Source organism: Kwoniella botswanensis, chromosome 1 (assembly GCF_036426115.1).
Source record: "Kwoniella botswanensis chromosome 1, complete sequence".
Taxonomy (NCBI): Eukaryota; Fungi; Basidiomycota; class Tremellomycetes; order Tremellales; family Cryptococcaceae; genus Kwoniella; species Kwoniella botswanensis.
Window position 1 is genome coordinate 5,167,500 of NC_088599.1, and position 22,340 is coordinate 5,189,839.

The window sequence follows — 22,340 nt, forward strand, 5'->3', positions numbered from 1 at the left end:
TATGTCTGGGCCGGGGCTTACGAGTGTCAAGTGCCACACTCACACCCTAGGTTCACACTCGAGTTGTTGAGTTGTTTGGTGCAGGGACCCCCGTTTTTACACAGACTGTCTGGTAGTTTTCATTGTTGTTATGGTCATGGTCCTTTATGGCTGGTTGACCTTTGCTCTTTTTCATCTCGACTCTTTTCACGACATTACCACTTAGTACCTCGACATTATAGTACACCTACCACTCTCATTCGGCTAATACGTTCTTTCCCTCATCCTATCGTCAGCGACGTGCATCAACGACAACGACATTTCACCAAACACTCCTTAAAGATAAACAACGCGAATTGAAATATATCAACAAACCAACTCAACAAGCACACATTCCTCATACTCCCTTGTTAGTGATCAGAATACCCAAGATGAAGTACGCCGTGTTGGCTCTTGCTGTAGCTGGATTGACTCAAGCTCAAGTGAGTATACAATGTTTCGTCATCGACTGCGGAGCCGAAGGGGTTGGGAGACTATCGGCTTTTGGTGATATCTAAGGACATTGAGTATATGCCTGGATGTTACTTCGGGAGTTGAGCGCACATCCATACCGATACGCTGATATGGCTTCGTGAAGTCGAGCTGTATTATCGGTGATTGATTGATCGTTTGATAGTGAAAGGACGTCACATATAAAAAAAAAAAAAAACAATGGAAATCACCATGCTGACGTTATTCATACCACATCAGTCCAACACAACCTCCTCAACCCTCATCCCTTCCAACATCACTTCATCCTGTACCACCTTCCTCGAGTCACTCAACAGCGACGGTACCCTCTCATCGTGTGTCACCCCCCTCATTAACGCCACCGCATCCTTCTCACCTACTGCCTCGACCAACTTGACTGAGGATTCCATCAACTACACCCTCGCATCGATCTGTAAGAGCAACGCTGGATGTTCCGACTCAACCATCAGAGGATGGTTAGCCAACTTCTACTCTCAATGTAATGAAGAGTTGACTTCTACCACGAATTACAACTCAGATGTTAGGGAATTATACGATATCCTCTACGTCGTCAACCCCCTCAAGGGAGCTGTCTGTTCGATCAACTCCTCAAATCAGGAATACTGTGTGAACGAAATCGTCGCTTCTGAAAAGAACGCCACTTCCTCTTCCAACTCGACTGCTTCTGCCAACTCCACCGCTACCTCTGGTTCAGGAGTTAGCAACAACACCTTGTTCTCCAACTTGGCGGCTACCGCTCAAGAATTAACCAACCCTATTCAATACGCTGCTCAAAACCTCTACGTCGAAGTTTCAGTCGCTGCCTCTTCCATCTCCAAGCGATTCTTCAACAACAACAAACGACAAGAGCAAAGCGTCAACATGGTAACTGTTATCAAACCCAATACTGCTACCTACAAATCGACGAACTTGCCTTTCCTATTCCTTCAACCATCTTTGGCCAGCTCGGCTTTATGTACCCCGTGTACTCGAGAAGTTCTCGTTGCCTATGTGAAATGGGAAACTCAAGTACCATACGCATTGGGATTGAAACAATCTCCTATCCTAGGTGGTCAATCTGAACTATGGAATGCTATCAACTCAACTTGCGGTGTATCGTTCATCAACGCTATCAAATCTGAAGTTGGAGCATTGGCTCAAAACTTCTCTTCATCCGCTTCATCCACTTTGACCTTTGTTGGTCAAAATGGTGTAAACGGTTTGACCTTGATGGTTGGTGCTACTTTCGTTTCTGGTTTAGTAGCTTTGTTCATCTAAACTCAAACTCAAACCCACCTACTTGTCCTTTTTACATCCCTGTATCACCCTTCTCTCTCTCTTAACGAAACACTTTGATAGGACAATAATCTTGCTTTTGTCTGCGTTCACTTTGCTATATTGCTTTACAACTATATATATACCCGGTTAGTAGTGTATCGAGATGAAAGATTTCGTCACGGTTTATAGTGACATACGTACATGTTGCACTGTTCATCAACCTTAATGAGGTTCAACTCGCCTTTATTGAACCTTTACTAACCTAATCCGACATACATGTATGCCATCCTCGGATCAGACTCAGACACAGACGTATAGTGGGCGGAACCGAACAAACCGAAAATAAGGTTCGGTATGACTCATCACAGTGATCGTTGTTTCATCATTTCACTGCATCTCGTTTAATTTGTCACTTTGATTCTGATTTCGCTTTCATACCTCTTTGACTGAGTGTTGACCTATACAGTGAATATGAGTAAACGAAACCATCTCGCAGAATCCACTCATCCCATGACAACTCGCAGTCGAGGACGACCGATCGACCTTCTCGAGAGAGCGAGAGTGCCTCCCCTGCTGTTTGTAATCACGGTGTACCTCCAATCAAGAATCTTTCAATCGTCATGCAACCTGGGATAATCTCACCTCGAGCTGGTATAGATTCGGTCAAGCCTAGTACACTGGTATTCCACAGAGTCTCTTCCCATACTGCTATCAATGCAATCACGCCACCGTACCAAACCACTTCAACCTCACCCGTCAGCGCTTCTTTCGAAGTGCAGGAGTGGATATACACTGGTAAACTTTGGGATGTATACCGAGGTTCATTGCTTATAACAGGTCATACCACTCCCCCCCCTGTCGCTCGTGCTGAAGATCATGAAACCTATGTCCTTCAAATCATCCGGAAACTCCGAAGATGACGAAGAATCCTCCTTCGGAGCTCTGTCCTATCATCCCGCAGAATACAAAGACGCGGACGCAGCTGTGAAAGCGGCTTACAATGAAGATATCATGTACCATCACCTTCTCAACTTCCAAGGCACGGTGTTACCGAACTATCACGGTCTTTTCGTCTGGCCAAGCAGTGACGAGGACGATACGCAAGTACCTGGACTGATGGCGATGTTATTGGAAGATCTGGGAGCACAAATACCTCCTGAAGACATGGACTCCATAGATGTATCTGAGGAAGAATGGTCAGTGATGTCCAAGCTTTTCTCGTTGTTAGTTCTCGCTAACCCATGCTCCCCGGACAGTAAACAAATCCGACGAATCTATGATCAGTTGCACGACGAAGCTAAAATCGTTCATGTCTTCCCTCAACTATGGCACATCCTGCGCAGAAAGGAAATTAAACCCGGTGACCCTAATCATTTGGTAGTAATCGATTTTGCAAACGCTAGATCACTTTCAGATGAAGCGCTTTCCGAAAAACAACGCGGACGACTGCTCAAGTTGGATACATGTAGACTTGGTATGTCGTTCAGCACTCATAAAGTAAGTCCGCATCAAATTCACATTGTTCGCGTCTCTCAAAAATGCTCGAGTATCTCGGCTGATGCGGCTCACTTTGACTGTAGTGGTAATGTCAAACGCACTTGCTACCTCAATGGTCACTTGTACCATCCAATGCAAAGCCAAGCTCCACCGACTTTCATCTTCACAACGTTCTCCTTCTAGCGGCATATTTCTGCAAATACATCATCCGAAATCATTTGTGTCACGTTCTTTCTGACACCTGTATATCTATATTTTTATCTATATATATATTTATGTGGATAATATTTGATCGAAACCAACTATCGATCGCAGACATCACACATTCAGCCATCACATGTTGTACATATCACCTACCATCAATCATGCTAGTTTGTAAATAGACACCCAAATGTATATGCATCATTCCTGAAGATCGTGGTATACAGTACATGCCTCTCCGCCTTATCCCTGTTGTATCACGTGATCCAAGTTTGACGCGTAAAGTCAATGCAAGTCGTGTATTTCGAGACTGAGCATTGACCGACATCTTCAGACTTTGACATTTGACATTGGTATTGTATCGCTTCAGCTCGATATCCAGATCACTATACATATACCCATCAACCCCTTCTGTCACTCGAATTGTCTCGCTTCCAATCCCGTATCACGATAATTGGGATAGTTAGTAGGGTAGGCCAAGAACAATGGCCACTTCGGCCATCGATGATGGGATAGGATCACCCCTTCCTCTAAATGACGGAGGGGGGAGAGGTAACGCAACGCTGGAGTTTGATGTCAATGTCTTTAAGACATACTTGGAGTCTCTTCTCTTTCCAGGTGAGCTATGTTTTCTGCTTGCAGCTGGCAGGCGCAACACTGAGAATCTCCCCATCTCTAGTGATGTCCGCTACAAAACAAGAAATCGAAGACAGCCTTTTTGAAGATCCGAGCTTCGACGAGAAGACTGTGAGGTTCGCTACTGACCCTGGATGTCAGGTGGTATATATCACTAAAGAGAGATATCTGGATGTGGACGAGGATGGTAAGTCCAGCCTATCTGACAATGGTCGCATATGAACACTGGCTTACATGATTTTGGTTGTCTTCGTCTCGCTATTCCAGATGCACCAATCGCAAGAATTACATATCGACTACATCTTCCACCTACTCCACCTCATTCACCAAATTGCATCTCCACACTTGCTTTGATCAAAATCTCACCCACCTTAGATTCCTTGAATCCGTTAGGAACGCAATTACATTTCCTCCAACTATCATCCTCATCTGTTGCCGTACCTGCATTAGTTTCCGATGAAATACCCTCAGGAGCGTCTACAGCGGTCACAACTCCTACTAATCAAGTCACTCCATACGATGGATTGCATAGTCTGGTACATTGGGGTGTAGCACCATGGTTTGATTCTTACGTATCGTCTAAAACGAATCTGGCGGGAAATCAGTCTAACAAGAAAAATCAAGCAGGTGAAGCTTCGATGGGTATTCCAGTAACCAAGAAGAAGTTCGCAGAGTTGGAGTTGAGTTTGTTGCATCTGAAACAGAATGTGGAGATCCCAGAAGCTAGATTGGGTGTTCATCCTGCCATCAGGAAAGCTGTTGCTCAGGTAAGTCCGACGCTCCTTCCCTTCGCTCCTCTTTTTAAGCGGCTCTCAAACGCTATTCGTACTATCGTGGACCGATACTGATACAGGTCGGTACAATAGTGTCACGCAAACGGTACAAGAGTATCAGTAGATGCTGTTGAGCCTTCCTCGCTGCTTTCCGATCCAGCCTTTCTCAACAAGCTACAAGCAGATGTCAATTCATGGATCAAAGAGATTCAATCGGTCACCAAACTCTCAAGAGATGTCTCATCAGGAACAGCATCTCAAGAAATCAATTTTTGGTTATCTATGGAGAATGCTCTAGAGAACATTGAAGCACAGCTCAAGGGTGAAGAAGTCGGATTAGCGATGGATGTACTGAAACATGCCAAAAGATTCCATGCGACTGTCAGTTTCTTGGCTGATACTGGTCTGAAAGAAGCCACAGATATCGGTAAGTCAACTTATGTACTGAACGATGCCAGTAAACTCAGCTAACACAATGACCGAATAGTACATAAGCACAATATTCTCATGAAGGATTTCCCCCTTGACGAGCTCTTAGCGGCTACAGATCTTGATAAAATACAAGAAGCTATCTATCTTATCTTTGGGCATATCAACAAGAAGCTGAAACTCTCGTAAGTCGATACGCACACATCCAGCGTAACCCAGCTGACAGCTCTTCTCAGCCCGTACCCCATACGACGAACCCTTCCTCTTGTTGAGGCTATATCTTCGGATTTCAACGACCAGCTCCTCAAGGTACTCGGTAGTCAACGGCTCATGTACATGGACTATGCCAAATTTGAGGAAGTCATGGCTATGACAGCCGACGTTTTTGCCACTTGGGATGAGAATATGAAAGACTTCACCAATGTCGCTAGAGAAGGTGAGTTGGCTTCACGATTGCGTTTGATTATTATCAGCTGATATACCACTAATCAGTTTCCCGTAAACGAGCCGAAAAGTTCATTTCGATCAAGATCAATCCTGCTCATGCTAAACTTCAAGAGCGAGTCGCCTATCTCCGAGGGTTCAGACGCTCTCATGAACAATTGCGAGTCATGACTTCCTCAACAAGAACATTCAGCGGTCTTGGCAACGATGCTCCTTTCGATATCGACATGGAGGAAGAGGTCAGATTGAGTTACGAAAGCGTCAAGAACGTCGACGTTCTCGATGTATCCTCTGAAGGATCAGAAATTTGGTACACTGCCGAAACTGCCTACAACGACAGAGTAGCCAGGATTGAGAACCAAATCATCTCAAGATTGAGAGATAAATTAGCCACCGCTCGGAATGCACAAGAGATGTTCAGAGTATTCTCTAAATTCAACACTCTTTTCGTCAGACCTAAGATCAGAGGTGCTATCCAAGAATACCAAACACGTCTTATTGAATCTGTCAAAGAAGATATCCGAAGATTACGACAAAAATTTACCGAGAATTATCGAAACTCCCAAGCATACCATATGTCGCAAATGAGAGATTTCCCTTCGGTATCAAGCGCAATCATCTGGGCTCGACAGATTGAAAGGCAGCTTCTCACATACATGAGAAGGGTAGAAGATGTCCTAGGAAAAGGATGGGAAAGTTACGCCGAAGGACATAAGCTTCAAGTTGAAAGTGCTTCTTTTCGAGCCAAGCTGGACACTAGACCTCTGTACGATGCGTGGATCGGAGATATCACTAAGAGAGGTAATCTTACTGTCACTGGTCGACTATTCGATGTGATCAGAACTCGAGCTACCGCCACCAACGCTCAAGGTCAGCTCCAATTGGTTGTTCAGTTCGATCCTCAAGTTATTGCTCTCTTCAAGGAAGTCAGGGCGCTCATCTGGCTCGGATTCCCTGTTCCCTTGACAATCAGTCATAAAGCCAAAGATGCGAAACGAGTGTACCCTCATGCTGTCAGTTTGATGGAGTCTGTTAGGACCTACACTCAAACCCTCGATTTGATCGACAGAAACGAGGACGTCGCTATATTGCTAGCTAGCTATCGATCACATGCCCAACAGATGATTGAGCGAGGTAAGTGGCCGTTCCAGTTGTCCTTAATCTGTGCGTTGTGACTTACATTCGTGTATAGGCATCAAGATGCAATGGGACCACTTGGTCAACGCATACGAAGGGCAGCGATATCTTCCTGGTGGAGCTGCGGACGGAAGAGAGAATCGACATTTCCTCTTCGTGCGAGAATTTGCTTCGGTTATTTCATTACTTCAGGACAAGACCAATGCTCTTATCGAGATATCTACAGACATCACCCGCAATGTCGACGAACTCTCTACTTGTGACTTCACTGCCGAGGCTTTCTCCAACCTTCTCAGCCAGATCCAAAAAACGATTGATCACTTAAATCTCGAGAATTATAGTAACCTTGATGCTTGGGTGGTCATCCTCAATGAACGAATCGATAAATTGTTAAGGGAAAGACTTGTCCAAGCCATCGATTCCTGGTGCGAAGAGTTCAAAAGAACAGACGAGTTCAGTCTTCTTAACGGAGATAATCAACAATTGGGTATCAAAGGCGGTAAATCCGAAGTACATATCGAACCGCTTGTACATGAAATCCGCATCAGAAATCAAGTCATCTACCTCGACCCTCCTATTGAAATAGCTAGACAGGAATGGTTAGGTCAACTCCAAGATGCTCTAGGTGAGTCCAATACATGACATGACTGCACTTTCGGTTACTGACCTCTCCATTTATCAGGTGTGGTCTGCAATCTCAATCGTATCCGCAGTTCTCGATACGAGATTAGCCTTCAGGTCGATGAGGCTGGTGTAGAGGAAACGTCCTATGTGGGTTTGCTCGCCTCTTTCGATGATGGCACCATTGAAAAGCCTCTAGCTCTGATCGAGGATAAGGTGCAAACCGTCAATGCCTATGTGGGCAAATGGCTTCAATTCCAATCTCTTTGGGATCTAGAAGCGGAATCGGTCTATAGCAGACTCGGCGACAATTTAGCTGAATGGGGCCAACTCATCTCCGATATTCGACAAGCGAGAACTACCTTCGACACCACGGACACCAAGAAAGAATTTGGTGTATGCGTAATTGATTATGCCAATGCCCAGAGTAAAGTCAATGCGAAGTACGATTCGTGGCAACGAGAATTGCTCACTAGATACGGTACCAAGCTTGGCTCATCGATCAAAGAAACCTATTCATCCATCTTGAAAGCTCGTACCGATTTAGAAACTCTTGCGATTGAGGGCTCATCAACTGCTCAAGCTGTCGCATTTATCACTTTCGTACAAGATCTCAAGAGAAAAGTCGTCAAATGGGGACCTGAAATCGAGGAGTTCAATTCTGGTCAAAAGACCTTAGAAAGACAAAGGTATTCCTTCCCCAACGATTGGCTCTATGTCGACCAGATGCAAGGTGAATGGAGTGCTTTCACTGAGATTTTGAAGAGAAAAGATGATTCCATCAAGGAGCAAGTCGGTAAGTGTATCTTCGCTGCCCTTGTCCATGAGGTTCGTGCTGAGTACGTGTGTCATCTGATTTAGCTGGACTTCAACTCAAGATCGTTGCCGAAGATAAGGTCATTGATGGAAGGATTGGAGATTTCGTCACAGAATGGGAAGCGAACAAGTCAGTCATATATTACTAACCATCTAGCGATGAGATCTCAAGCTGATCATCTGCATATAGACCTCTTCAAGGTAGTATCAAAGCTGAAACAGCTATCAATACCCTGAATGTATTCGAAGGTAGACTCACAAGATTGACCGAAGAATACGATCTAGTTTGTCGAGCTAAAGAAGCTCTCGATCTCGAACATACCAAAGACGATAGACTACAACCTGTAACCGAGGAAGTGAGAGATTTGAAAGCTGTTTGGACAGCTCTCTCAGGCATTTGGGGAAGATTAGCCCAGCTTAGAGAAACTCTTTGGTCCGCCGTTCAACCTCGTAAACTTCGTCAAGAACTCGATGCGATCTTATCTTCGACAAGAGATATGCCTAGTAGAATGCGACAATATGCTGCATTCGAATATGTGCAAGAAACGCTTAGAGGTCTGTTGAAGTCGAATATCCTAATCGGTGAATTGAAATCTGAAGCTTTAAGGGAAAGGCATTGGTCAAAATTGTATAAAGCCTTGAGAATGCCTTCTACCCAAGCTACAACGTGAGTGATCTTTATTGACTGTTTGGCGCCAAACACAGTTGCTAAAAGGACGTTCATTCTAGGATGACTCTTGGTCAAGTCTACGATCTCGATCTCAAGAGGAACGAGACCCTAATTAAGGAAGTTGTCGTTCAAGCTCAAGGAGAAATGGCTTTAGAAGAATTCCTCAAACAAGTTAGGGAAACTTGGACATCGTACTCGCTCGACTTGATCAACTACCAGAACAAATGTGGATTGATTAGAGGTTGGGACGACCTTTTCAACAAATGTGGAGAACACCTCAACTCGCTCACAGCAATGCGTATGTCACCTTACTACAGAGTATTCGAAGAAGATGCAGCTTCATGGGAAGAGAAGCTTAACCGGATCCACGTACTTTTCGATGTCTGGATTGATGTTCAGCGACAGTGGGTTTATCTGGAAGGTATCTTTTCAGGAAGTGCAGACATCAAGCATCTCCTTCCTGTGGAAAGCGCCCGTTTCCAAAATATCAATTCTGAGTTCTTGACAGTGATGAAGAAGGTCAACAAATCGCCTTTCGTTGTAGACGTATTAAACATCCCCGCCATCCAAAAGAATTTGGAACGTTTAGCCGATCTACTTACTAAAATTCAAAAGGCCTTGGGAGAATACCTAGAAAAAGAGCGATCGTCTTTCCCTCGATTCTACTTTGTTGGTGATGAGGACTTACTGGAAATTATCGGTAACAGCAAAGATACCAGACGTATCATGAAGCATTTAAAGAAGATGTTTGCTGGTATCTCCACTCTACAATTAGATGAAGAGGAGACGCAACTTCTCGGATTTGCATCAAGAGAAGGTGAAGAAGTCTTGTTCCGTGATCCTATCGTTCTCAAAGAATACCCCAAAATCAATGATTGGCTCGCCAAGGTCGAATCAGAGATGCGACTTTCTCTTGCTCGTCTCCTCTCTCAGGCTGTCTCCGAACTGCAAGCTTTGTTCAAAGTCGACTCGGACCTCTCTCTGGCGGATCTTTTAGCTTGGATTGATTCCTACCCTGCTCAGTTGGTAGTACTCGCCGTTCAAATCGCTTGGACCAACTTAGTTGAAGCCTCGATCTCTGCTGCTGGATTGACGAGCGTCCTCGCTCTTGTATCGAAAACCCTCGACTTGCTGGCTGATACTGTTCTGCAAGATATCGCCGTATTACAGAGAAGAAAATGCGAGCATCTTATCACCGAACTCGTGCATCAGCGGGATGTGATCAGATCGCTGATCACTGCGGGAGTCAGAAACAACACAAGCTTCGATTGGCTATATCACATGCGATTCTATCTCAACGAGAATATCGAGGACCCTCTTTTTCGACTGGAGATCCATATGGCTGATGCCGTCTTCCCATATGGCTACGAATATCTAGGTATCCCTGATCGACTTGTCCAAACTCCTCTTACGGACAGATGTTACCTTACACTTACTCAAGCTTTGGACAATCAGCTTGGTGGATCTCCCTTTGGTCCCGCCGGTACTGGTAAGACCGAATCCGTCAAATCTCTCGGTGTACAACTCGGCAGATTTGTCCTTGTGTTCTGTTGTGACGAGACATTCGATTTCCAAGCTATGGGTAGAATCTTCATTGGTCTGTGTCAGGTCGGTGCTTGGGGATGTTTCGACGAGTTCAATCGACTTGAGGAAAGGATTCTCTCAGCTGTCTCTCAACAAGTACAAAGCATCCAACAAGGTCTCGCTCAAGCTGCCAACAACCCCAATGCGGAAGTTGAACTGGTTGGCAAGAAGCTCAAGATCAACACTCGAACTGGTATATTTATCACTATGAATCCTGGTTATGCTGGTAGATCGAACTTGCCCGATAACTTGAAAAAACTTTTTAGAAGTATGTCGATGACACGACCAGATCAAGAACTCATCGCGCAGGTATTATTATTCTCAAAAGGTTTCAGAACAGCGGAAAACCTAGCTTCAAAAGTCGTACCATTCTTTAACCTGTGTGCGGAACAGCTTTCTGCTCAACCTCACTATGATTTCGGTCTTCGTGCTCTCAAATCTGTTTTAGCCAGTGCTGGTATACTGAAAAGGGATAGACACCTGATAGGCAAAGGTAATGAAGAACAAACGGACCAAATTGCCGAACAGCAGATTATGATACAGAGTGTAACGGAAACTATCGTACCGAAGTTGGTGGCTGAGGATGTTCCTCTGTTGAAAGCGTAAGTTTTTTCTCCTTCATCATGTATCCCCATTGCTGATGCTTCTTATAGCTTGCTTGAAGATGTCTTCCCTGATGTAGATTATGTCCCTGTGGATCTCGATGCATTGAAGGCCAAAGTTTCGGAAATATGCAAAGAGCGTCAACTAGTTGCTGGACCCGCTTGGATGGAGAAGGTCGTTCAATTATACCAAATCCAGAACATCTCTCACGGCCTCATGATGGTTGGACCTTCTGGTTCAGGTAAAACGCAAGCTTGGCAAGTCCTTCTCAGCGCTCTGGAGAGACTTGATGGTATCGAAGGAACACCGTATGTCATCGATCCTAAAGCGATTGACAAAGAAGCTCTGTACGGTACACTTGATCCTACTACCAGAGAATGGAATGACGGTCTGTTCACCCATATCCTCAGGAAAATAGTAGATAACGTTAGAGGTGAAACTACCAAGAGACATTGGATTATCTTTGATGGTGACGTTGATCCCGAATGGGTAGAAAATCTGAATAGGTGAGTTCATCTGTACATCCACTACTAAAGCAGCGCTGATGGGTAGCATTTAGTGTGTTGGATGACAACAAACTGCTTACTTTGCCAAATGGTGAACGTCTCAATTTACCACCCAATGTTCGAGTAATGTTCGAAGTTGAACACCTTCGATATGCCACTCTTGCCACTGTCAGTCGGTGTGGTATGATCTGGTTTAGCGATGAGATAATCGACACTGCAATGGTCTGCCAACATCATCTAGATATCTTAGCTTCGACGCCCATCGGTTCCGAAGATGACGAAACCCCCGATTATACCGCTATCGGTGATATCAACACTGCATCCAATGCTCAAGTTGAATCTCAAAAGCAGATTGTCAGTATACTAGAACCGCACTTTGGCCCGAATGGACTGGTCAATTCAGCTTTGGACTTCGCCGAGAAGTGCCAACATATTATGGATTTCACTCCTATCCGAGCTCTCAACACTCTGTTCTCTCTTCTGAAAGCTACTGTCCGGAATGTGCTCGAGTACAATGCCAGACATGCCGACTTCCCTCTTGCTGCTGAAAAGGTTGAAGCCTATGTCACTCGGAGATTGTTGCTCAACATCGTCTGGTCTTTTGTTGGAGATGCCAAACTTGATATCCGGGCGGAATTAGGAGAACATTTACGTCGAGAATCCGGTATCGAAACGCCTACTTTGGGTCTTGGTGCTTCTTTGATCGACTACGATGTCGATGTGGCTTCTTCTTCTTGGGTTGCTTGGCAGTCAAGAGTACCGACTGTCGAAGTTGAGACTCATGCTATCACCTTAGCCGACGTTGTCATCCCTACTGTCGATACTGTACGACACGAGGAAGTTCTTTACAGTTGGCTTGCCGAACACAAACCACTTATTCTCTGTGGTCCTCCTGGTTCCGGTAAGACCATGACTCTGTTCAGTGCTCTGCGAAAACTTCCAGATCTCGAAGTGGTTGGATTGAACTTCTCCAGTGCTACCACCCCCGAACTCATCCTCAAGACTTTTGGGCAATACTGCGAGTATCGAAAGACACCCAATGGTGTTGTTCTTGCGCCTCAACAAATCGGTCGATGGCTGGTAGTTTTCTGCGATGAGATCAATCTGCCTGCGACCGATAAGTACGGTACTCAACGGGTTATCTCCTTCCTCAGACAGCTGATGGAATGCAATGGTTTCTGGAGAACATCGGATTTAGCTTGGGTCAAGATGGAAAGAATCCAATTTGTCGGAGCATGTAATCCTCCCACGGATCCTGGTCGAGTACCCCTCAGTCACCGATTTATGCGACATGCACCTGTCGTCATGGTCGATTACCCAGGTGAAATATCTCTCAAAACGATTTACGGTACCTTCAACCGAGCTTTGCTTAAAGTCATTCCGACTCTCCGTGGTCATTCGGATGCTCTTACAGATGCTATGGTCGACTTCTATCTGGCTTCTCAAAAACGTTTCACAGCAGACATTCAGGCCCATTACATCTATTCTCCTAGAGAGCTTACAAGGTGGTCAAGAGGTATCTACGAAGCTATCAAACCCCTGGAAACCCTTTCTGTGGAAGGTTTGGTCAGAGTCTGGGCTCATGAAGCATTACGTCTATTCCAAGATAGATTAGTAGCAGAAGATGAGAAGGCCTGGACGGATGATAAGATAGAATCGACCGCTTCTCAACATTTCCCTACGATCGATCAGAAAGAGGCTCTCGCCCGACCCATCTTGTTTGCCAACTGGACTTCGAGGAATTACATCCCCGTCAACCGAGAGCAACTTCGAGAATATACCAAAGCTAGATTGCGGGTGTTTCATGAAGAAGAGCTGGACGTCCAACTTGTACTGTTCAACGATGTTCTTGATCATGTACTTAGGATCGACAGAGTGTTCCGACAAATCCAAGGTCATTTATTGCTTATTGGTGTCAGTGGTGGCGGAAAGGTCAGTATTTGTTTGACCCTTTCTATGTGAGCTAAGCTGACCATGCCGTTTATTGCAGACTACCTTATCTCGATTTGTCGCTTGGATGAACGGTCTCAGCATTTACCAAATCAAAGTATCCAACAAATACACAGGTGCCGATTTCGATGAAGATCTACGAACAGTGCTTCGAAGAGCGGGATGTAAAGGCGAAAAGATCTGTTTCATCATGGACGAATCGAACGTTTTAGATTCCGGTTTCTTGGAAAGGATGAACACTTTACTTGCTAATGCTGAAGTTCCCGGTCTATTCGAAGGTGACGAACATGCTGCTCTGATGACAGCTTGTAAAGAAGGATCTCAGCGGGATGGTCTAATGCTCGACTCTCATGAAGAGCTATACAGATGGTTCACTCAACAAGTAGCGAGAAACTTGCACGTTGTCTTCACCATGAACCCCCCGGCGAACGGTCTGGCTTCAAGAGCTGCAACGTCTCCTGCGTTGTTCAATAGATGTGTACTTGACTGGTTTGGTGATTGGTCCGACCAAGCCCTATATCAAGTCGGTCTCGAATTTACCCAGACTCTGGATCTCGATATGTCGACTTACACGCCCGCTGCGCCATTCCCCAACGCTTATCGAGATTTACCGATGCCTCCTTCTCATAGACAAGCGATCATTAATGCTATGGTCTACGTTCATCAATCAATGCAGAGTGTCACTAGTAAATTGTCCAAAAGACAAGGGAAATATAACCATATCACACCGAGACATTTCCTGGATTTGTGAGTTTCCAATCTCTGTTGCGTTTCCATGCTGACTGTGACTATAGCATCAACCACTATGTTCGCTTATTCAACGAAAAGCGAGAAGAGCTCGAAGAACAACAAAGACATCTGAATGTCGGTCTCGACAAGCTTCGAGATACCGTCAACCAAGTCGAAGAGCTCCGACATAGTCTCGCTGCTAAGAGCTCGCAATTGGAGGCCAAGAATGCTGAAGCGAATCAGAAGCTCAGACAGATGGTGACAGACCAACAAGAAGCTGAAGCAAAGAAAGCTGCTTCTATAGAAATCCAAGCTGCGTTGGTCCAACAAGATGAATACATCCAGCAACGTCAGGAAATCGTCAAAGAGGATCTCGCGCAAGCTGAACCTGCTGTGCTGGAAGCTTTAGCCGCAGTTGGTAATATCAAGAAACAACACTTGTCAGAAGTTCGATCAATGGCTAATCCACCCGAAGCTGTCAAACTTGCCATGGAATCTGCCTGTTCCGTCCTTGGCCACCAGATTGATAGTTGGCGAACTGTTCAAGCTATCATCAGAAGGGACGACTTCATTTCGAGCATCCAGAATTTCGATACTAAGAAGATGACCAAGACTGTCCGAGATCGAATGATGAGAGATTACATCAACAAACCGGCTTTCAACTTTGAAACAGTCAACAGAGCAAGTAGAGCTTGTGGTCCTCTCGTACAATGGGTTATAGCTCAAGTGCGATTCTCCGAAATCCTTGATAAAGTCGCTCCTCTCCGACAAGAAGTCGCTTCGTTGGAACAACAAGCTGATAATACCAAAAAGCAAGCTCAAGTTGTCACGGATACTGTAGCAGAGTTAGAAGCCTCTATCGCCCGATACAAGGAAGAATATGCGTTGCTCATCAGTGAAACTCAGTCGATCAAGAGTGAAATGGATAGAGTACAAAGCAAAGTTGACCGAAGTATGACCTTGCTCAAGAGTCTTTCATCAGAACAAGAACGATGGGATGCTGGAAGCAAGACATTCGAGACTGAGATGGGAACTATCGTAGGAGATGTGTTAATTTCAGCTGCTTTCCTCGCCTACGGTGGTTTCTTCGACCAACGTTACCGGGAGTTGATGAGAAGGGAATGGATGGATCACCTTGCAGAAGCTGGTATACACTTCAAGAACGATCTCGCACTGTCCGAATTTTTGTCTACTGCAGACGAGAGACTCATCTGGCAAGCCAACGCTCTTCCCGCCGATAACCTCTGCGTTGAAAATGCCGTGATGCTCAAGAGATACAACCGATACCCACTCATCGTTGATCCGACTGGTCAAGCTGCTGCATTTCTTCAAAACGAATACAAAGATAGGAAAATCACCGTTACCAGTTTCCTGGATGAGGCGTTCCTCAAGAATCTCGAGAGTGCTTTACGTTTCGGTAATCCATTACTCATTCAAGATGTCGAAAACCTTGATCCTATCCTCAACTCTGTGCTCAATCGAGAACTGCGTCGTACCGGTGGTCGAGTCCTCATCCGAATCGGTAATCAAGATATTGATTTCTCTCCTGCATTCACCATGTTCCTGTCCACTCGAGATCCTTCGGTGGAGTTCTCCCCGGATATTTGTAGTAGAGTTACTTTCGTCAACTTTACCATGACTCGAAGCAGTCTACAGACCCAAGCTTTAGACAAGGTATTGAAGGTAGAAAGACCTGAAATTGATCAAAAGAGGACAGATCTAATGAAGCTTCAGGGTGAATTCAGACTTCGGTTAAGACATCTCGAAAGATCTCTCTTGCAAGCTCTGAATGAGTCCTCTGGAAGTATCTTGGACGATGACAAGGTTATTGAGACTTTGGAAGTACTCAAGCGAGAAGCAGCAGAAGTCACGAGGAAGGTCGAAGAAACCGAAGTGGTCATGCGAGAAGTCGAAGCTGTTACGGGCGAATATCTCCCACTTGCTCAAGCTTGTAGTGGTATCTATTTTACCCTCGAACAGCTTGCGACAATCAATCATTTCTACCAGTTCTCCCTCGATTATTTCTTGGAGATCTTCGATTATATCCTCTTGCAAAATCCCAACCTGAAGGGTATCAACGACCTTCAGTCTCGAAAAGCTATCTTACTTCGGGACCTATTCCTGGTGACTTTCCAACGGACTTCAAGATCACTGTTGCATACCGATTATTTGGTCTTGGCTGTATCTTTAGCTAAACTGAGGTTGAGAAGTGATACAGATGAAGCCGTCTTAGATGAACTCGATGCTGTATTAGAGATACCAAGTGGGGGATCTCAAGCTGAACTCAGATTGACTTCGGAACAAAGAAGAAGCTTGGATAGCTCAGTAGGACCGGAAATGGCTAAAGTACTGGAGCAGGACTTTGAAGCGAATGCGGAGAAATGGAAGGAGTTCTCTATTTCAGCTACCCCTGAGAAATCAGTACCATGGCCTTGGACTGAAGCTGATGGTAAGTTAACAAGTCAGGAACGACGCTGACATTTTACAGGACTTTTCGTTGCTGCTCGACGAATGACAACCATCAAGCTCTTCCGACCTGATCGACTCATTCAAGCCCTTTCTGCTTTTGCTGATCTCTCTTTCGGCTCCGACCTCGCCAATCAAGCTGCATATGATTTACAGGCAGTCGTCATCAATGAAGTTGATCCAACACACCCAGTGGCTCTTGCTTCCGTTCCCGGATACGATGCAAGTTACCGAATTGACAATCTCTGTCGAACAGCCGGTACTGCCTGTGCATCAGTGGCGATGGGTTCAGCAGAAGGATTCACCCTTGCTGATCAAGCGATTGCCAATGCTGCTCGAATTGGATCATGGGTACTGCTTAAGAACGTTCACCTCGCTCCCGGATGGTTAGCTCAACTCGAGAAACGATTACACAGCTTATCACCCAACCGAAACTTCCGGCTATTCTTAACTATGGAGATTAATCCTGTCATTCCGGTCAACATTCTTAGACAATCCCGAATCATTATGAACGAACCTCCTCCAGGAGTCCGAGCGAATCTTCTAGATAGTCTCAAGGGTATTCCCAAAGCCCGAATCACGACTGGTCCAGCTGAGAAATCAAGGTTGTTTTTCTTATTGGCCTGGTTCCATGCCGTGGTACAAGAACGACTTCGATACCTCCCAATCGGTTGGAGTAAAGGATATGAATTCAACGACTCCGATTTCGATGCAGCGCTCAATACCATCGATACTTGGCTTACTGATCTTGCAAAGGGCAAAGCGAATGTAGACCCTGCTCAAATCCCTTGGGTGGCCTTGTGCACGCTTATCAAACAAGCTGTATACGGTGGACGAGTCGATTCCGATTACGACCAAAGAGTGGTAGATGCTTTCGTAGATAGAATTTTCACCGCTCGAGCGTATGATCCGGACTTCAAGCTTGTCGAACATGTCGATGGTGGATTGAATGTCCCTGAAGGTACACAGATGAGTCAATTCGTACAATGGGCTCAGGCTTTACCGGAAAGAGAACCTCCTGCTTGGTTGAGTTTACCTGGTACGGCTGAAGGACTGGTTGCTGCTGCGGAAGGTGAGTTGACCTAAATGTGTGGTGGAAATTAGCTGATGGTATTTTGCAGGTGACGCGATGATGGTGAAGTTGAGAAAGATGAGGACCACAGATGACGAAGAAGACGAGACTGGACCTGCGGCTACTTCAGTTGGACGACCTGCTTGGATGACGGCTCTGAAGGGACATGCAGAAGATTGGTTAACGATCTTACCTAAGGTAGGTTATCTGAAACTGAGCTTGTAGGCGTTATCTAACAACGGATATGACATAGACCCTTACCACACCTCCCAATAATCACTCTCCCTTATCCCGATTCTTCGCACGTGAAGCATCGACAGGCTCTAAACTGCTCCAGCGAATCCGACGTGATCTCTCCGAACTCATTCAAGTATGCAATGGTGATCTGAAACAAACCAATGAATTGCGTGCTTTGATATCGGATCTCAACAGAGGAACAGTCCCATCACATTGGAAGAAGTTCAAAATGCCTAAAGGTACCGCTGTAGCTCAGCATATTTCGAATTTTGCCGAAAGACTTAGACAGTTGGAAGGCATAGCGAACGGACAAGGTGGTCAGGGAGATAAGGGTATCTGGCTTGGTGGTTTATTCCAACCTGAAGCGTATATCACGGCTACTAGACAAGCAGTCGCCCACGATAAAGGATGGTCGTTGGAACAGTTGGTATTGAGTGTGGGGATTGAGAGGACAGGCGGACAAAGTTCGTTCGCTATTCAAGGTGAGTCTGACTTCGTTGGTGATCCCAGAGGCAGAATAGAACTCATGTTTGTTTTAACTTCATAGGATTACACCTCCAAGGAGCATCATGGAAATCTGACCATCTTACTCTCAACGACGGTCGATCGGTCTCACTTGGTCCATCGCAAATCGTCTGGTTAAGACGCGATGAACGTCCTTCGAAGGGAGTTAACATCGTAAACTTACCTGTGTACTTGAATGGAGATAGGAACGATGTTTTGTTCAGCGTTGATTTGGAGACTGAAAGTGAGGGCCAGGCGATAGTAGCTCAAAGAGGTGTTTGTTTAACTGCTGCTTGATGATTAAGCATAAGAAATGGTGGATTAGATATTATGTAGAGTATGATACATGATGATGTGCTAGATTCACGATGAGTTATGAATTTTATGATGAATAGTTAGTTTCTTTTATTCTTCAGAGGGGTTTTAAAATATATTGTACATACAATGATATGCTATAAAAAATGATAAATGAAGCAGATATGGAGGACAACGCCAAGATTATAATCTCCCTTGTCGCTGTAGGAGCATCAAACCAAGCGAAGTGAAAGCTACACCCAAACCAAATCCACCTATACCTGCTGTCCAATCTATTGTTCCCAGAGTACGCTGTATCGCCTGCGTCCAAGAGCTACTTTTCCCTCCTAGATCATCCGGTCCCAGGATCTTCCTACTTTCCCAGCCTTTATCTAAGATCTCCTTCCTTAGCTCCTCATCATTGAACCTTTTCATCAAGTCCAATCCCCATGTATCGCTGACCTCCTTCATCCAGTCCATCCTCTCCTGACCTAGCTTTCCTCCCACGCCAGGAGCTCTCTTTCTCAAATCCGCTCTTAATAATCCAATCCCTTTGATTGAATCTTCTATATTCGACGGTAAATTTTCCAGTATCAAATCCCTGATCATCGCTCCTGATCTTGGACCCAGCCCACCGGTAGAGATGAGAATCTGTAATGGACCTTTACGCAATTGAGCACCAAAATAGAAATCGCATTGTGGTGGAATATCCGCAACGTTAACCATGACTTTCTCTTCTCTACATAATTCACATGTCTCCTTGGAAAGGTCATTATCATCTATAGCAGTCATGACTAGATCGTAATCTTTCACTTTGATTTCATCCTTCCTACCGAGATATGGACGATCCAACCATGTTATCTTACTTGAGGTTGAAGGGTCGTTGATGCGATGTTGGATAGAAGGATGTAATGGACCAGGAGAGATGATTGTTATATGAGCATCTGATTCGAGTAGAAAGTATAATCTCTGGGATGCTACTACTCCTCCACCGATTAAGAGGATAGGTCGATTGGCTAGTCGGAGTGCCAAGAGGAGAGAGGCTCCTGGTACGATTGGAGGGTATGACTGTGTATCCAAGTATCATGAATCAACGCCAGTCACATACATTATGCTTCATGTGGAATAGAAGTGGGGAGCTCTTCTTTTGATCCTGTTATGGCATTGCCGATGAAGCTCTAATACTTCACTCACCTCTTCGCTTGAATCCCTCGAAGGCGGTTTGGCAATCGCATTTACTTCGGAGGACATCCTTCCATCGGCCTTTTTTTCTGAATTTCTGATTGATGAGATCCTTTGGATCGTCTGAGACTGACCCTCGTCTTAAGAAGCTATGTAGACGGTGGATTTAGAGCTTGTCGTAATGCGAAGACGGTTGAATGAATGGGAAGAAGATGAGGAAGCCAAATATCAAGTGTGGATCGGTATGTACAGTAGGTTTAAGCGAAGATCAACCGAAATGATAAAATGATTCGCTATTTTGAGTCGTCAAAGATAACGAACAGAAAAGGACATAAATGCAGATTAATGTCCTCTTATCTGTCACTATCGATTGGCTTCACAAAAGCTGAGCTGCATCATAATACCTCGCAATAAGAGCCAAGTCACCACTGCACCTTTCCGATATACCGCCTGACTACAATCGCAAAATGGGTTATACATTAGCTGTCTTAGGTAAGTCCACCCTTTCCACCAGGTTTACTCGTCAACATACCTTCAGAAGCTGATCAACGCAACACCTCAGGATGCGGTACCATGGGAGTAGCCATTCTCTCCGGGGTCCTCTCCTCACTCGAAGCTAGACTATCAGCTCCACTGACCCAGAAACACCATTCGGGAGAGACTGAACCTCCTTCAGGAATATCTACTCCTACTGCCAGTCAGTTCCTCGATGCTCCGGAGGAATCACTGCCTTCTAGATTTATCGCGACTGTAGGTAGAGAAGAGACAGGCAGGAAGTTGAAAAAGACTTTTGAAGGGCTGGGTAGATTCGGGAGTGATGTGGAAGTAAGAGCTGGACAGGGTAATGTGCAGGCTGTGAAGGAAGCGGACGTGATACTTGTATGGTGAGTAATATCCATCTATACCTTCAATCTGCAAACTGTCGACACACTTATTAGTCGATATGGGCGTCTCATTGTCAATTACGAGCTCAAATTGTGCAGCTAACACAATATGATATCCACTTTCGCAGTTCTAAACCTAACATTGCCAAATCAATCCTCTTAGAAGAAGGTATGGCCGAAGCCGTCAAGGGCAAACTCGTCATATCTATTTGTGCAGGTGTGACTATCTCTCAGTTGGTCTCTTGGGTTCCGGAATCTACCAAAGTAGTCAGAGCAATGCCTAACACCCCTTGTAAGGTGAGTATAGACCTTTCTGACCACATCGTACACGGTGAATATCTACTACTAAGCTGACACTTGGCAAATCCTTCCATTAGATAAGAGAAGGTATGACAGTAGTCACCCCTGTATCGGACGCCTTGTCACGCACGTTGATCCTCAACATCTTCACCTCCTGTGGACGATGCAGATTCTTAGAAGAGAAATACTTTGATGCTTGTACTGCGCTAGCTGGATCAGGACCTGCATTTGTAGCGCTCGTGCTGGAAGCTATGACGGATGGAGGGGTGATGATGGGTTTACCAAGAGTTGAAGCGTTGGAATTGGCTGCTCAGAGTGAGTCATCGGTCAATGATTATATCCTTTATCACATCGAAAGAAGCTAAGAATGATGTTTATTGATAATCAATGATAGCCCTACAAGGTACGGGTAGGATGGCACTTTACGCTGGATTACATCCTGCTCAGTTGAAGGATAGTGTGACTAGTGAGTTGACCTGATTCCTACCTTTCCATGATTTTTCATCCTTACTCAATCCTCACCTTTTCCACCTGTCACCTATCGACTTCTCAACCTTGCAAACAACCTCTGACTGATTTTCCATTCCCTGTAGCTCCCGGAGGTTGTACCATCGCAGGTCTCTTAACTCTCGAAGACGGTAGAGTCAGATCAACAATGGCAAGAGCCATTCAAGTTGCTACCAACCAGCAAGTATCCATCTCTACTCGTAATGCTGAATCATCGTGAAGAAAATATGAAGCTGACTTGAAGATTTGTTATTTCTCTCTTCTTCACACGTACAATCTGCTTTCTTCGATTTGGTCTGTCACTTCAACCTGTGCCTAACAGCGCTTCTGGTTTAGGTCAAGATTCCAAGAAGTAACGCACCAATCAAAATGTTGACAATCGTTTGAAGAACCAGCTCTGATATGGTGGCGATGATGGTGGTTGCTCGGAGTTTGCTTGATGTAGAAATACGGCCATATGGAGGAAGTGCAATGCAATATGCTGACATGCGATCGACGATACAATTATATCCTACTATGCATACATAAATC

At 45.1% G+C, this 22,340-nt stretch overlaps 5 protein-coding genes across 5 annotated transcripts; 4 read left to right on the forward strand and 1 right to left on the reverse strand.

The window, feature by feature from the left end:
- Positions 1-410: 410 nt before the first annotated feature.
- L199_001972 (uncharacterized protein) lies at positions 411-1,767 on the forward strand (the record flags this gene model as incomplete). The annotated part of the gene is made up of 2 exons (XM_064887723.1): positions 411-461; positions 730-1,767. The coding sequence occupies 2 exons, from the start codon at positions 411-413 to the stop codon at positions 1,765-1,767; spliced, it is 1,089 nt and encodes a 362-aa protein (XP_064743795.1).
- Positions 1,768-2,387: 620 nt separating this feature from the next.
- On the forward strand, positions 2,388-3,353 carry L199_001973 (uncharacterized protein; the record flags this gene model as incomplete). The annotated part of the gene is made up of 4 exons (XM_064887724.1): positions 2,388-2,522; positions 2,605-2,963; positions 3,024-3,264; positions 3,348-3,353. The coding sequence occupies 4 exons, from the start codon at positions 2,388-2,390 to the stop codon at positions 3,351-3,353; spliced, it is 741 nt and encodes a 246-aa protein (XP_064743796.1).
- A 597-nt stretch (positions 3,354-3,950) lies between these two features.
- L199_001974 (uncharacterized protein) lies at positions 3,951-18,939 on the forward strand (the record flags this gene model as incomplete). The annotated part of the gene is made up of 20 exons (XM_064887725.1): positions 3,951-4,083; positions 4,145-4,288; positions 4,369-4,868; positions 4,968-5,301; positions 5,362-5,488; positions 5,540-5,739; positions 5,796-6,881; positions 6,940-7,509; positions 7,567-8,301; positions 8,367-8,451; positions 8,512-8,988; positions 9,051-11,177; positions 11,229-11,684; positions 11,738-13,616; positions 13,675-14,381; positions 14,429-16,812; positions 16,918-17,901; positions 17,951-18,099; positions 18,155-18,620; positions 18,686-18,939. 20 exons carry the CDS (start codon positions 3,951-3,953, stop codon positions 18,937-18,939), a joined length of 13,797 nt encoding a protein of 4,598 aa, XP_064743797.1.
- A 201-nt stretch (positions 18,940-19,140) lies between these two features.
- On the reverse strand, positions 19,141-20,187 carry L199_001975 (uncharacterized protein; the record flags this gene model as incomplete). The annotated part of the gene is made up of 2 exons (XM_064887726.1): positions 19,141-20,004; positions 20,131-20,187. 2 exons carry the CDS (start codon positions 20,185-20,187, stop codon positions 19,141-19,143), a joined length of 921 nt encoding a protein of 306 aa, XP_064743798.1.
- Positions 20,188-20,585: 398 nt separating this feature from the next.
- Positions 20,586-22,165, forward strand: L199_001976 (pyrroline-5-carboxylate reductase; the record flags this gene model as incomplete). The annotated part of the gene is made up of 7 exons (XM_064887727.1): positions 20,586-20,610; positions 20,681-21,002; positions 21,131-21,299; positions 21,380-21,617; positions 21,697-21,768; positions 21,896-21,989; positions 22,132-22,165. The coding sequence occupies 7 exons, from the start codon at positions 20,586-20,588 to the stop codon at positions 22,163-22,165; spliced, it is 954 nt and encodes a 317-aa protein (XP_064743799.1).
- Between the last annotated feature and the right edge of the window lie 175 nt (positions 22,166-22,340).